At 36.4% G+C, this 14,736-nt stretch overlaps 1 protein-coding gene across 1 annotated transcript in view; it reads left to right on the forward strand.

Annotated features, from left to right (window-relative positions):
• The window catches only part of Abl (tyrosine-protein kinase Abl), a 52,104-nt gene that overhangs the window by 15,121 nt on the left and 22,247 nt on the right, over positions 1-14,736 (forward strand). Inside the window, exons 2-4 of the mRNA XM_090105387.1 lie at positions 1,827-1,926; positions 3,359-3,471; positions 9,089-9,288. Coding sequence (XP_089961513.1) covers positions 1,827-1,926; positions 3,359-3,471; positions 9,089-9,288 — 413 coding nt within the window. The remainder of the gene's footprint in view (positions 1-1,826; positions 1,927-3,358; positions 3,472-9,088; positions 9,289-14,736) is intronic.

Below are 14,736 nucleotides of genomic sequence, written 5' to 3' on the forward strand. Positions count from 1 at the left end.
TCTTAATCTTGTTTGTTCACTGTCGGTATTGATTTGATCCCTGAAAATAAATTATCATTAATTATTCAAGCACTTGGAAAGGTCACATCACCAAAGGTCACAATAACATCACAGGTGTATTGATCTCGTTTCAAGCGATTATAAGATAATCCCCGGAGACTCAACGCTATTGGTGACAGCCTAGTGTAATAGGATTTCATCCTGTCTAGATCTAGACTGTAAACGGAGCGCAAACCGTTCTCAAGTAATCACTTAATGCAAACTTCTTCATGCTTCGAGGGTTTCCTTGCTGAGACCTTTAAACTACGGCTTTTAATTTACTTTTAATGATCGTCGACGTCGGCCATTCAGAGACACGCGATTCGAGCGGTCGCCTGCAAATTCTTGTAGGTAGTTTAAAGTAGCGGCGTTAAGTTTTAAACGGTGATAAACTATGTTACCTACTAGATAATTTAAAGGATAGATAATGCTTTCAAGGTAGTTGAAAAAATAATGTGAAAAAGAGAAAGGGTCATATTTCAAAATATGTATTGCAAATGAATAGAAACAGTTACAATTGTAATGACCTATAATAAGACACATTATAAAATAAAATACATGTTTCGAATGGAACTTTGAAAGCTTTCACAAATTTAATAATTTCTTCATAATGAGTGAGGCTATATATTTTTAATGCTTGCAACACATACAGACAGATTAGGAGAGATTATGGATATGGATATGTGAGAATTTAATATGTTATATGTATATGGTATCGGATTACAATTAATGCACATATACCAATGATCAAATATTTGACAGCACTGCCAATTGAATTTCTAGGATATTGTTATGCATCCAACATCTAGCTGAAACAGATTATTGAATTGCCTTAACGTCTAATTGTCTATTCATCTGCAATCTGGTAATTACTAGATGCAATTAACGTCATGTCTATGTACAGATCTAACGTAGAATACGGTCTCACTTGCATTAGTCGGACAGTTACATTTGTTCAAAAGTTTTTGTAACCTGACTCGACATTTTCCTGTAATTTCACTAAAGCTCTTTTCAATTTTGTTTGAGAACGCTTACATTTTGCGAATTGAATCTCAAACAATATAGTCAAAGCGACTAGTACATAGAACATGAGAGTATACACATATAATATCTCAACCCCCAGGGACGATGTGTATAACGCAATATGAAGCTTTTACGTTTTGCCGTACATAGTACTTTTTATTACATTTCTTCCCTCGCGTCATAACACATCTCGATTCCACGAAACGAATTAAAATGCAGCGACTATTGAAGGCACCTCGCGTCGAGCCGATTATGCAATGCGAATGTCAATGTTGGAAAATAAAATTCCTTTTCGACTTCATATCAATCGGTACCTACGTCTCAAGATACGGCAATACTCAATATAAATTTTCAAAGCAAATCTCAGAAGCACAAGGTAATAAGAATTGTCCAGACAGCTTTTACTATTCATGTGTACAAATTAAACGGCCCTGCTATCTGATAAAATAAATAAAAAAAAAAAATTGAGAAAAAAAATAAAAATTTTGTAAAACTATATTTATTGCATGTACGAGAAAAGCGTCAACGCAATACCCATCAATAATCACATCGACGTCCATTTTGAATTTCACGTTGAAATTCTATCCTCGTAGGTCGCTCTGGAAATCTGCATTTTTGCAACTTCATAAGGGTCAAATTGTTTTATGGGATTATTTGTGACGGTCACATGCGTAGTATGTCGAACGATAAAATTTATAATAAGTAGGTAGTTAATCAGAAAAGTGTCGGGTAAATTATGCAATGTTGTATGGGGTTTTTTGCAGAAGCACTCCTGCAGAGTCGTCCCCTGCCGCACATCCCGGACCTACCAGATGGAGAGGCCACCGCGCCGGCTGTGCCGCTACCCCTCGATTCCGCCAACAGGTTGGTTGCATCATCCAAAACATACAATCTTTTTTAATCATGTAGAATTTATCCTTAATTATTTTACTCGAGTCACAGAACAACTGATTACCTAATCGAATTGGGTTGAGAAAAATCAAGGTCCTTTATTACGACGTGAGGCCTTTCTCATGCAAATATATAATGCTCCTTCCCCTAATTGAGAAAAACAACATATTCGTTTTAATTAATGAGCACCGAAGAAATCGTAAACAACCTTTAGTATTTTGATATTCGAATTTTCGACCTCGCAAATCATTGTGCATTCAAAGATGACGTAAATTGCGTTAAGCCCGTATCGTGAATGCATAGCTCGACTGAATAGCCGTGTTCACCCGGTTGGGTCGACACATGGTGGTGGATTGTTCCCGGCAAACGCGATTATAGTTTGTGATGATATACATTGACGCATGGCTGATTGCAATTTGCAACTCAATCACGCAACGTAGGTACTGACATCTTTACGAAATATACCTACATACCAAATAGCTTTTGGTAGCGGACACGGGCTACTTTATTCCTTTCCATGTCTATGGCTAACTGAGGGGAGGGAAAATCGATTTGTGGCCGGCGTCACGGATAATGGCTGGAAGTGCCTCATATTACGGTATCGCGATGCAATTTTCAGTGTGTCGTTTTTTGTCAGACACTTTTCAACGCAGTTTGTCATCCGTCTGGTTTTACCGTCAAATATTTCAGAGAGATGTAAAGATGAATGCAACCTTTTACCCATTAGACGTGGTATTAAAGTTTAGTGCATGCGATGACGCTGATCTTCTCTTGTTGGTACTTACATGCGGGTGAACGAAGTTTTGAAGTGGAAAGTGCCGAAACACGAGTCGCGTAATAATCCTCTTGAGTCACCGACACATAGTCGCGCGTACTTACATGCGAGAAGCAAAAGCTACGTAGAGAAATTATAGCAGTTCGAATTAGCTGTTGCACTATTCTTTTTAACGGAGGGGGATTCCAGAGCTATAATATTCCAACGCGCTAGTGTCAATATCAAGGGGCAGGCGCGTCCAAATATCAATGGTAATCAGAATTGTAAATGGGCGTAAAGGCTTTTAAAAATTGCAGTTAATTGAAGTGTTTCGATTTTAAATTACTGGACAATTATTTACACGATTTGTTTCATAAAAACCTTGTTTTAGTCAGTTAACTCAAAAACTAGGAACCTGCAGATTTTACAGAGAGAAAGGATTGTTTTGTGTCCCTCGTTTTCTATGTTCGATCTATCTAAAGGTTTTACAAATTTTTGCTCCGCAGCTAACAAAAAGTGGTAGCGACTTTTTGATTAAAAAATATGCTGCAGGGAATCTCGTCGAGCTAAAAAAGATAGATTGAATGTATAAAACCGACATTTAGTGCCTTTTCTCATTACGCAACTCACAACCTTTTTTTTGCACGACAGATGGACTTCCAAGGAGAACCTTTTGGCGCACCATGAAGAAGACGACCCTCAGTTGTTTGTTGCTTTGTACGATTTTCAGGCGGGCGGGGAAAATCAACTGAGCCTTAAAAAAGGTATTGTAGAGCTTTGTAAACATATACATCACATATTTTTATTACTGATTATCAAATGCGACTTTTATGCGTAGGTGTGTTGAATCATTATTTGTGTCTAATATTAAGCGATTAATGAAAATACTTAAACTCATACGTTATAACAACCGTAATTACGACCTAATATAATGTTTTGTACAAACGACGGTATTTATGTAGTGTTAACATAACTTCAATACCATTAAACGGCCATACCTATAACCATTAAAATACACGACATTGTAAAACTGCCGTCGCGCGGTCGGTGTAAAGTGCATTTAAAAAATTACAAGTACACATGAATTGACGTCATATATCGTAGCTGTAGGTGGCGGCTACCGGCTCTATTACAATGTCCCGCTAGACATGCTTCTGACGAGCGTGTTAACAATGTTTCTGCATTTCAAACACGTGAGGAAAACTCAGCGAATTGTTAACTTGACACGAACACTGAGAGGTACACTCCATTCTTAAAAACGTCTACAGAAAGTCTAATTTCGAATTGAACGTTCTTCCCATAAAAATGTATATCGGTAAAATTGTCGATGCAACCGTTCAAAGGTAATTGAATTGCTAATGGCCTGTACACACTTTAGCGACTTTGCGGGTAGCGTGTTTGCGCCGGCATTAGGTCGCACAAACAACGGGTGACATGTAGCTGGAAAATCGTGCAAATGGGTAACTATGCTCCAAGAGGTAAGATTCGCTTGCGCTCATGTCGCATGGCATTATGTCTGCTGCAAACGTTTATACGGCTCAGGTGAAGGAACAGTTTCATTAGTGAGATAGATATGCGCAATCCGTAATATCGAATAGTAGATACGACATAAACTTTCCAACTAAAAGTTTTTGACTGCATTCCCTAGAAGTTTGAATATGTAGGAGAGTTTTAAAGCCAAATGAATCCGAAACTATTTCGTTCTAAAGTAGCACATAGTTGCATTATTTAGTGCAAAGTTGGGAAGGGATCCTTGCAGTAATGAAGACTCGAAAATACTTAGACATTTCCAGCGGCTGCAGCGCTTCCGTGAATTTCCGGACAAAGGTCTCGAGTATTTTGAAGCACGATTGCTTCACGTGTAAAAGTAAGCTTTTAAGATGATTAGATCGTTAATTATTTACATTGTATTCCTCATTGTATTCAGGTTTTACTGTAGGTTCTGTTTCGTACCTCGCAATTCTAGCGTACGGAAGGAATATCGTATGATGAAATTTAATATTCAATGAACCGTACAAACCACTAGCACTGTTTTGCTTCAAAATGCTCATAATTTCGAACAGATACCTTCGTTATTGATATTGTGCATCGATAATAATACATAATATCTGCCTGAAGCTTACGATACAATAGATTGTATCGTAAGCTATGTAGACCTGATAAGACTAAATTTTTCAATTTTAAACATATGATTTAATTAATAATTTACATTAACATCAACTTTCATTAATCATCCTGCAACTTATAGTCCGCTACGAAATAAGATCAACTGTAAATCTCGATACCATTTTCATAGCCTTATCGTAATTGTATTCAATAACATGATACAATTTTCTCGCGCACACACCGCGTGGCGACCTCATCGTTAATTCTATTACATTATTGCCGACTTGACTTAATTACATGGCGTCGTGCATAGTTTTAATTAACTTGTGGACATGAAATGTTAAACCTCTTTGATGGTGCTCTCGAGTCTTAGTAATTAGCTGCGACTCCGGATGCGTGCTTCCACATCCTCATAACACGCCGCAGCGCTCTTGCACACCACCTACCTAACAACCTTGTAAGACTGTAACTTTGTCGAATTGAAAGGAAAAATAGTTGGGAGACTAATTAAATTCCAGTAGGCCGAGACAAATGGCAGACTAATAAAGTACTTTATGTAAGTAGACTATAAATAACAAGTTAACGAAATTTTTTTCCAAAAAATCGAAGTAAAAAAATTTAATTAAACATGCTTGCGGCCAAGTTTTGACTGGAAATCTAGTCGATATAATATATTCTCCTTATAATAAATATATATAAAATTTTGGTTTCATCTGCAAAAAAACTATGAATGAAGTAATCTTGCAGTGGGATCTTAGACTAATAGAACAACGCTGGAATAGAGACTGCTATTGCTAATTTGTGACATTTGCTCATGACGTTTTGGTGGTAACCACCAAGGTAGTCTAAGATCCCACTGCAAGATTACTTCATTCATAGTTTTGTTGTCGGTCACACTACCAACGACGACGACGACCATGACCAAAATTCCCATCCAGCCGAAATTTGTTCAAAATAAAACATTATAATTTCCCGTCATTCTGGTACGTGAAAGGAAAAAAAATCGAGATCAATGAATAATTAAAAATGTAGGTTTTGTACGATTTTCGTCGAGACGGTAAGTTTATCATATAATCCTCTATAACCTGGGACCAAAATTGTAGATCATAAAATTATCGATAAAAAATAAATCATAAATACTGGATAGTATACCTACTGCATATAGAGTTTCTGATACTTATTTACGTGGGGTTTAATCGATGTAAGGCTCGAAGGCTTATATCACTAATTCAGTTGTTAGCTAGTTTTCAGGGGAGAAAATGGTTACTGAAAAAACTAAAAGAATTTGAAATTACTTAAAAGCGTTTATATTTCTTGGTATATTGAGATGGATGCCAAGGGATATTAATTAAACAACACTGTAGGTTACTTGATCAAGGGAAGACATGTTTCAAAGTTAATTGAGCCCTCTATTGTTATCAATACATGTGACATATTAAAGGCACAAGTACAAATAGGTTCTAGAAAGCTTTTAAACCCTTATACGTCTTACAATGAAAATTAAAAACACTATTGTAGGAAAAGCCATTAAGCACAGCTTTTACATCACCTAACAGGGATGACATGAAAACATTGATAATAATGCTTTAGAAAATGCATCACGTTTTACAAAGAGGTGTAGAACAAAGGTCTTTCAGCGTGATGGTCAGATGTAGCACATTGAAGGAGGCGTATTTTTAAATTAACCCCGTATATAAGCGAGGTAACAATGCAATTAGCGCTCAGACGGGTTGCATCGGCCTTAATGAATGGGGACATTGATAATGGATTTTACCAAGGTCTATTATGTGCGGTGAAGGCTTTGTCTATTCAATGTGTCAGGGAGCACCTAACCCGATTTACATTTCATACGTGATGTGTCCTTACATTAAGTCGGGCTTGTTTGTGCGATCGTCGCTATTATATGATGTTCATCCATATGTGAAGATTAGTTTGGCAGCTTTCATATTAAACTTGCAAATTTATACGTGTGTGGTGCGTCACTATTTTTCCAGTAAATGGTTAATATTTTGTGCGCAGTAATCCTGTTTCGCGGATGTGAAGTTTTGCGAAAAGCGAATTTTGATCGGCAACAGCTAAATATCTCGCAACGTAGATATTACGTTCATTCGCTTATTTTGCTAACATGTTAATTAAGACGTCATGCACGTAAAATATTAAAACGTAAATGCTTGAATATAATCCCTACATTTTTAATCTCCATTAAATATTAAACATTGTTTAGTTACGAGAAAAACTCTTTGCGGGCGTACAAAAAGACGATGCATTTAATCGCTTAAGGGTAACTGAATTTCCCGTTTCTTTTTCACAAAACTCGATAAATATACAGTCGGTTATTATTGCAGAAATATTTTATACGTTCAGTAAATCCGCAGCCAATGTTGCAGCGACAGAAAGCTCCGCCACTCGGATTATTATTTGAGCGCTTTTTATTTGAATGTACTAAGCTGCGTAAACCTTCTAAAATGTATATTGGAATAAAATTTTTAGCTTCTCCGCGGTTTTTAACGTTTATCACAATTATGCTCAATTTATGGGGTCAATTTAAGGGAAAAATGTTTAAAACTAGGCTAATAAGTACCAGAGTATTTAAGTCCATTTAAAACGGGCTTGGCATTTTCTGGAATTGCTGTGCGCCGCCTCGTGGGAAATCTCGTAGATACAGGTGGTACTTGTCTCCATCGTTTAGGTATTTCACTCGGAATTAGGTCTGGAGTGCATTTATCGTTAATGATAATTGTAAAGTACGTTTTCAGGTTACGGGGCGCATTGTAGTACTTTCTGTTCTGTTTAAATGTTGCGTGTACTTCAAGATTTTTAATTGCGGCCGTTTTCTGAATCTAGTAGGAAATTTCTTTTTTGCGGTATATACAATAGCCATTTTTAAAATTGTCACGATTTAGACTTGTCGACTTAAATACTATGCTGATGCTGCAAGCAATTGATGTAATTGCAGAATGGGAATGTTTCAGGAAAATTCATCAAAATGTTTAGTTACATTTTTACTAAATTTAAACGGCTCTTATTCGTGTAGTGGTAAATAGACATAAAAATTGTCATGAAATCTAAAAGTATTTACTTTGCATAAGTTACGTAGTATAAACACATGCGTTAATTAAAATTTCACTCATGTAAAATGTCGCTAGCATAAGCTCATTCCGCTTGCGCTCGCAAAATAGATAATTGATATTGAATATTAATAACGTCAACACATTGTTCACATAATTCGCTGAAATTGCTCACAATGTTTCACCATTTAAAATTATTTAGTGAGAATAATGGCGTTGAATTTACATTCTCCAAATTAAATGCAGAAATGATCGACAAATGCGAATGGAAGATTAATTTTTAATTAGCGTTAATCGCTAACAATAGATTTTTGGTCCGGGAGCCAGCAGCAGATTTTATGACCAAGTTCCTCTCAAGCGGTAATTAGTAAAATGCATCAAAGTATAGTATGTATTATGAAGCCTCGTGAACGTCAGCTGGAGCTCGGTTGGGGGGAAGAGCGGTTGTAGCCTCCCGTATCAGCTGACGGTTTTTCCACCAAGATACAGCCAGCTGACATATATATTTATCCACAGTTACATATAAGCTATCATCAGGTAAATTTTTGTTTGAGAGGAAATAACGGAAAATAAATTTTTCTTTAAATTTAACTTTCATGTTCGAGACACCAGCTGACGTATAATACACCATGTTGTAACCAGCTGACTATTTTTTTTCGTTGAGATATTGGGTTAGCTACAATTTGACAAATTTTTAGCTGAGAGGAAATGAATGAATGAATGTATTTTTTTTCCTATGTGCGTGGGAGGCTACAACCGCTCACCCCCCCAATCGAGCGCCAGCTGACGTTCACGAGGCTTTATAATACTATACTCTCATGCGTCTGACGAATTATCTATTGAGAGGAAATAGTTAACCAAATTTGCACCTGGCTCCCTAACCATTTGGATTAACTCTTTGATACGTTAATTTGTGTAGCTTCATATTTGAAAATTTTAATAAATAGAAATATTTGGAGCCTGATTTGGACTTCGCTGTACCGTAGCGATGAAATGACGTGGATCGAATCCTGCCGCAGGATTTTTCGACTTTTTATTCTTTAAAATTTTCAAATAGGTACATATTAATCACTATTTTAATGCTATATTACATTAAAGTAGTTTAATTAAACGCTATTGCGAACATTATCATTGGCTCTTATTATCTAGTATATGTATACTTTGTAAGTTATCTTGGTAGTAAGTAATCCATAATTATCGTGTATAGGGGAGCAAGTGCGCATAATGAGCTACAACAAGAGCGGCGAGTGGTGTGAAGCCCACACGCTCGCCGGCGGCGTGGGCTGGGTGCCCAGCAACTATGTGACGCCGGTCAACTCGCTAGAGAAGCACTCGTGGTACCACGGGCCGATATCGCGTAACGCGGCCGAGTACCTGCTGTCCAGCGGCATCAATGGCAGCTTCCTGGTGAGTTCTTTTGCATTGTATTCATTCATATTGTTTTATTTCTGTTTCTGTAATAGTGTTAAGGAAGAGCGGAACCTCCTGACACAAGCATTTTATTTGCTTACTAGGAGTGTTCCAATCACAAATTTGTTTAAGACCTAATGTAAAGGAAAGAAAGAAATAATTTTGAATTTTTTTTTTTGAGTGCACTAGTGTAGCTCCCACAGTGTAGTGTCTAGGAGACGACATGACCTGCAACGAGAGTAACAACACCAACACCCTTTAAAAATGTTCGAGTTACAAGATATATCGTAAAATAATGTCATGAAATGGCCACTAATATTTGTCCATACCCGACACCATAATATAACCGACATCTTCTTTAGAATTTACATAGAGTTAGAGCTGACGAGGTGATTGTCAAATATATTTCAAAATTTTTTGTTATGCATGTTGCTTGTGGTTTTCAAGGAATAGAAAAATATGGTTTCTTGTAAGAAAAGACATCTCGGTCTCTGGAGAATTAAATAAATTCCGTGTCTTCTTCCTAGTCCATCCCTATATTTCCGCCGTTAATCTTATTCTTGTTTCTTTCTTTCTAAAAGCGGAAAACGTATTTGCAGAAGCTTTATCTTTGCAGGTGTTCATGGGCTATGCATAATGCTCTAATATAAAAGAATCAGAAAAGTTTAAACTTGCACCGTGAATAGTTTCTGGAGCGATAGATTATGCTATTGCGGTTACGTTTGCAAGCGCGCTAGAGCTTTAAACAGTTATTCTTCAAGAAAATACTTTGCGGAGTACAGTTGAAGGATTTAGAATTATTTAATACGAGCTGGTATAGCGTATTCTGCGGTGAGATTAAATTGGCCGGCTCGAGTCTGCGAAGTACTAAGCTTTCTAAAGGAGATTAGCTTTGTGGAATAGCAATTGAACTGTATACACGTAGTAGGAGTATTGGTTTTACCTATTTTTCGATTTGTTGATGAATAAGATTAAAGGATATATTTTTATCAAGTGCCTGCGAATTACATCTTTAAATAATTTAAAAGCGGTTCATTTTAATATATTTGGTAATATTTATTTTGTCGATATACTTGTATTACAGCCAATATAAATATGTTTTATTCGACGTGTGAATAACGTCGGTACAATTTAATAACGGCCGATATAACAACGTTTGTTCGACGCGTGAATAATATATAACTCAAACCCCAGCTCATCCTGTAATTCCGCACAGATAAACAATTTCCTCCAGCACGAACGACATATCCGCAGGTAACTTACTTGCTTTCCGTCTATACCAAAGTGCATTATTTTACCGTCCCCGCAACAGGTTCAAAACAATAACATCAAAACAGAACCATTCATGTATTTTTATTTCGCCCAGCCGGGACATTAAAACCAATTTGCATACAATGACCAAGTTTCCAGAAATCGCCGATATTGTAATCAACGTTGCATTAGCAAATCCCTTTACCGCGTCACTCGTACGCTCGTATGGTTAGAGGATTTAACTCTAACGCTGTTGGTGTTTCGTCGAATCTCTAAATTTGGTAATCGGAAAGTTGCTCTCATTGTTAGGATTTCAGGCCTAAAATGATGTATAGATTTTTTATAAACATTTTCGAACAGAGTCTTTAGACTAAGAAATTTTAGATAAAAATTGAAGCTCGTGTCCTCTTGTGGGGTGAGGGACAGATACATTATTCATCTGTTTTACTGATCTATGTTCTTAAAGGACAAATAGGTGATTAGCCTTCTGTGTTCTCCTGGACCGAGGATTTTTTTTCTTCAACTCCACCAGATATCGATATAACTAGGGTTACAGACCCTCAATTCTACGCTCACGCGTCTACAACTATAGAACTATAGCGAGGAGGCGGTCTAAGAAATGTTATAATCATTTTGTCAATAAATATAACTCGATGTTATTGAAATAAGTAGGACGAAATATGTACATTTGTCACGCTATAACGTAAACTTAGCTGTAAACTTGGAATTTAGTTCAAACTCCTAATGTACTTGTATTAATTGATGCAGCTAAGTAATGGAGTGGCTTGTAACATGGTATTCAATGCATCTTGTATTGACGTTCGCAGCACTCGGCTTCCATACAACGGCTTAGCTGTGGAGCGCTGAATATACCTCGATGTGCGCTACGTGCGTTATTGTATAATCTAAGTGCTGCTAATAATCGTATTATATAGTATGCTAGGGTGTGCAGGAATATTCCCTAGCAACATGGTTTCTAAGATGGTTTAGGATGGAATTGAGTAAATTCGATCAGAACTGCGGATCAAGCCAGCGATGTGTAGTATTTTGACGAGAGTTTATTATGAAAAGTGTATTTCAATAAAATTCATTTATTTCATACTTCTCTTTGAAAATGCATAGAAATATCATCAAAATAATTGAAAAGAGCCACTATTTCTAGTTTTTCTATGCATTGGAGATGAATCAAACAAAAATAATCTAGTCTTTTATTAACGTTCAATTCATTATCGTCTAGTGCTAGTTCAATGGTTCTTCAATTGCATCAGAGCTTTTATAGAAACGGGAAAAAGTAAATTTTTCGTGCAGAATTATTTAAAAAATACTAGGTAACTAAATGGCAATGTTTGAATTGGGTCAGTCGTTTTGGGGAGATCACGTGATGACAAATCTTTGCACGCTTTTCGCTGATGTCTCTAGTTTTAGACGCCGGCTTTGCTCGCAAGGTGCATTGAAGCTAGCCTATACGTAGTGGTAACGCATATCCAACTTCTAGCTATCATCAATTTGTAAACCAAATGTCATGCAATTCTTGCAACCCTTTAAAGAGTATGATGTCACAATGCTAGTGGTTGTCTTCTTAAAAGGGATCTTAACAAGGGATTTCTGAATCAATAGACTTACTGGAATTCCTAATTTCTGATTCAATCAAACAATGTTAATATTAGATATTTATTTGATGTGGCCATAATTAATTTATAGTTTGGCCAAGGGTTAATTCTTCCATTTATCACATTCTATACTTACCACAATCACTTTTCCCATATTGTGAGGGGCAGGATACATGTTTAATCCTTTCTCCGTCCCACCCTTAAACGCCTTCCGTATCTTATTTCCTATTGCGATGAATACGCTCGACCGATGTCTGTGACGGAAACGTATGGGCTCCGTTTGTCTTACTAGGTATAGCAGAAGAGCCTTTCATTAAGATACCCATTATGTTGATTCGCAGGAATGTAAGTTACATTGCTGTAGTGTTATGCTACACTACACACATATTATAGAGTTCAAAATTATAAAAATGAGGGTGTGTGCCGAGTACACGTGTCAGAAGAAACTTCATTGGCAAGATTCAAAGATACCAAAATCGCCGTCTTACTTCATGACGTGATGGTATTGCCATGACGTGACCTTTAAAATTTACTCTCAACGCGCCTAATGAATTTAAATGATATAAATGATATAAGTCATCTTTAGGATTTGGACAGTGCATTGATTGATTTGGTGCAAAAAGATTGGTGTTCTGCGTTAGATTTTAGATAAATAGTAAAGATGTTTTTAGGGGAAGGGCGATTATGTTTTACTTCCATCATAAGAAAGTTATGGGGCCAGTGGTGCTCTTTCCGTCCAAGACAACCTAATTTAATTTAATTGACAAGACAATTTAATTAGATAATGTTAATCATTATTATTTAAACCAAGAAAACAGATAAACGGTGACTGATATTAAAACGACCACTGAACCCAAATGCGGAATTAAAAGCGGCAATCGTTTCGCGTGTCCTTCCCAAAAGGATTGTTTCAAAGGCATTGTTTCAAAGTGTGGCCGGTGTCGGAGCTGTCAATAACATTTTCACGTTACTTTGTGCACGTCGTTTGAACGCATCGCAAAGGTGGACACTTTTGAAATTCGCTCACACCTCTGTATTGGACGGGTTTTAGCGCGGCTCTGCCACTTTGAAAGGGTGAAATTCGAACGTGCGGTGAAATTTTTAACCGAATTACGCGCGTGTTAATGAAATCATATAACACCTCAATGGAACCATTTTGTTCGGTTATATTGCACGTAATTTTATATTGCTACGTTATTCTTTTTGAAAAGGCAATAGAAAATCTAGGATTTTCCTACGTATAAAAGTTTTCTTTTGAACAACTATGAGAAAATATTATTGTTGTACTGAGCAAGCGATTCTTGAAAGAAAGCTTGCAATAATCCGACTCTCTGATACAAATTCAAGATCAAAGGAATGCTATTACTTTTGTACATAATTATAAATTCCCTTTGGCACTGTCCTATAACATTTTCCAATAATATTACACGATACTCGCGAACACTTTGAAGAGCATCTCCAACTATATCGATCACCGTTGAGTGGCACTGCATCGCATTAACGTCGAATGCTACGCAACTGCTGTAATATTGTGATACCAATGGATTTCATTTTAACGAGAAATATATTGTGTTACGTTTGTTTCATTTTCTTGTGTTATTTTTATACTGAATAGGCTTGGCACGTGTATGGCTTGATGATCGAGCGGTGAGGAAAAGTGTGTTGTTTGAATTTACCGGTGAATCTTTATGAAATCTAAGTTATTTCACATTTTGCATTTGTCGGATTTTGTCTCAATTAAAAGCAGATTTGGTGTGTTTTAAATATATTTTTGCATAATATCTCTATTTCTTTTTTGTGGAACGAAAAAATGTGACACTGATAGAAATATATTTGGTATTGCACAAACGAAAGCTTTAAATCATTGTTAAGACGTTGAAGCATTCGTACATCTCTAACTTTTTACTTTTTAACTTTTCCTTCGAAATTTTAAAGTAACCTGCTTCTAACTTTTTAGTTCGGCACTCAATATTTCAATATAGCGTTATAGTTAACGACGTTTTATTAAACTTTATTATACAGCAAGTATATTTATTGTCGAAGTACATATGAAAAGCAAAAAAAGCGTTCATATTAAAGCTCTTTTATACAACAAGCGCAATTAAAGTGAGTCAACACGTGAAACAAATTCTGCAGAATAAATGTTGCATTATTTAACAAGAAATGTTTCCGCAATGTAAAGAGGGTTGGCGCTGTGTACACTAAAACCTACGAATAATAAAGCTAAACTAGGTACTTTTGTGATGTTCATGCTTTATAAATCCAAATCTTTACAGGAATAAGAATAAATAATATGTTGTTTTATATCACAATCAAAAGAATTACTTGTGTCTGTTTACAGTGTGGAGCGCTCGTACAAAATGATACGTATTTAATTATTTCAGGTGGATGCCCAAAATATTAAACAACCTTTTGCCCCGATATTGTTTATTTTACATTTAATTTCATGAAAGTTTTTGCCCACAAAAGGCGCAGCATTTACATAGCGGTCGCGTACGTATTTTAATTATCGTAAGTAATAAAACGAATGATTCACAGTAGGAAATGCGGGTAGGAGCGGAGTGCACATTATCGATCCGAGCCC

This window comes from Colias eurytheme, chromosome 1, assembly GCF_061535395.1.
Source record: "Colias eurytheme isolate Ceu_HAF_F1 chromosome 1, ilColEury1 Martin Lab GWU primary, whole genome shotgun sequence".
In the NCBI taxonomy this organism is placed as follows: Eukaryota; Metazoa; Arthropoda; class Insecta; order Lepidoptera; family Pieridae; genus Colias; species Colias eurytheme.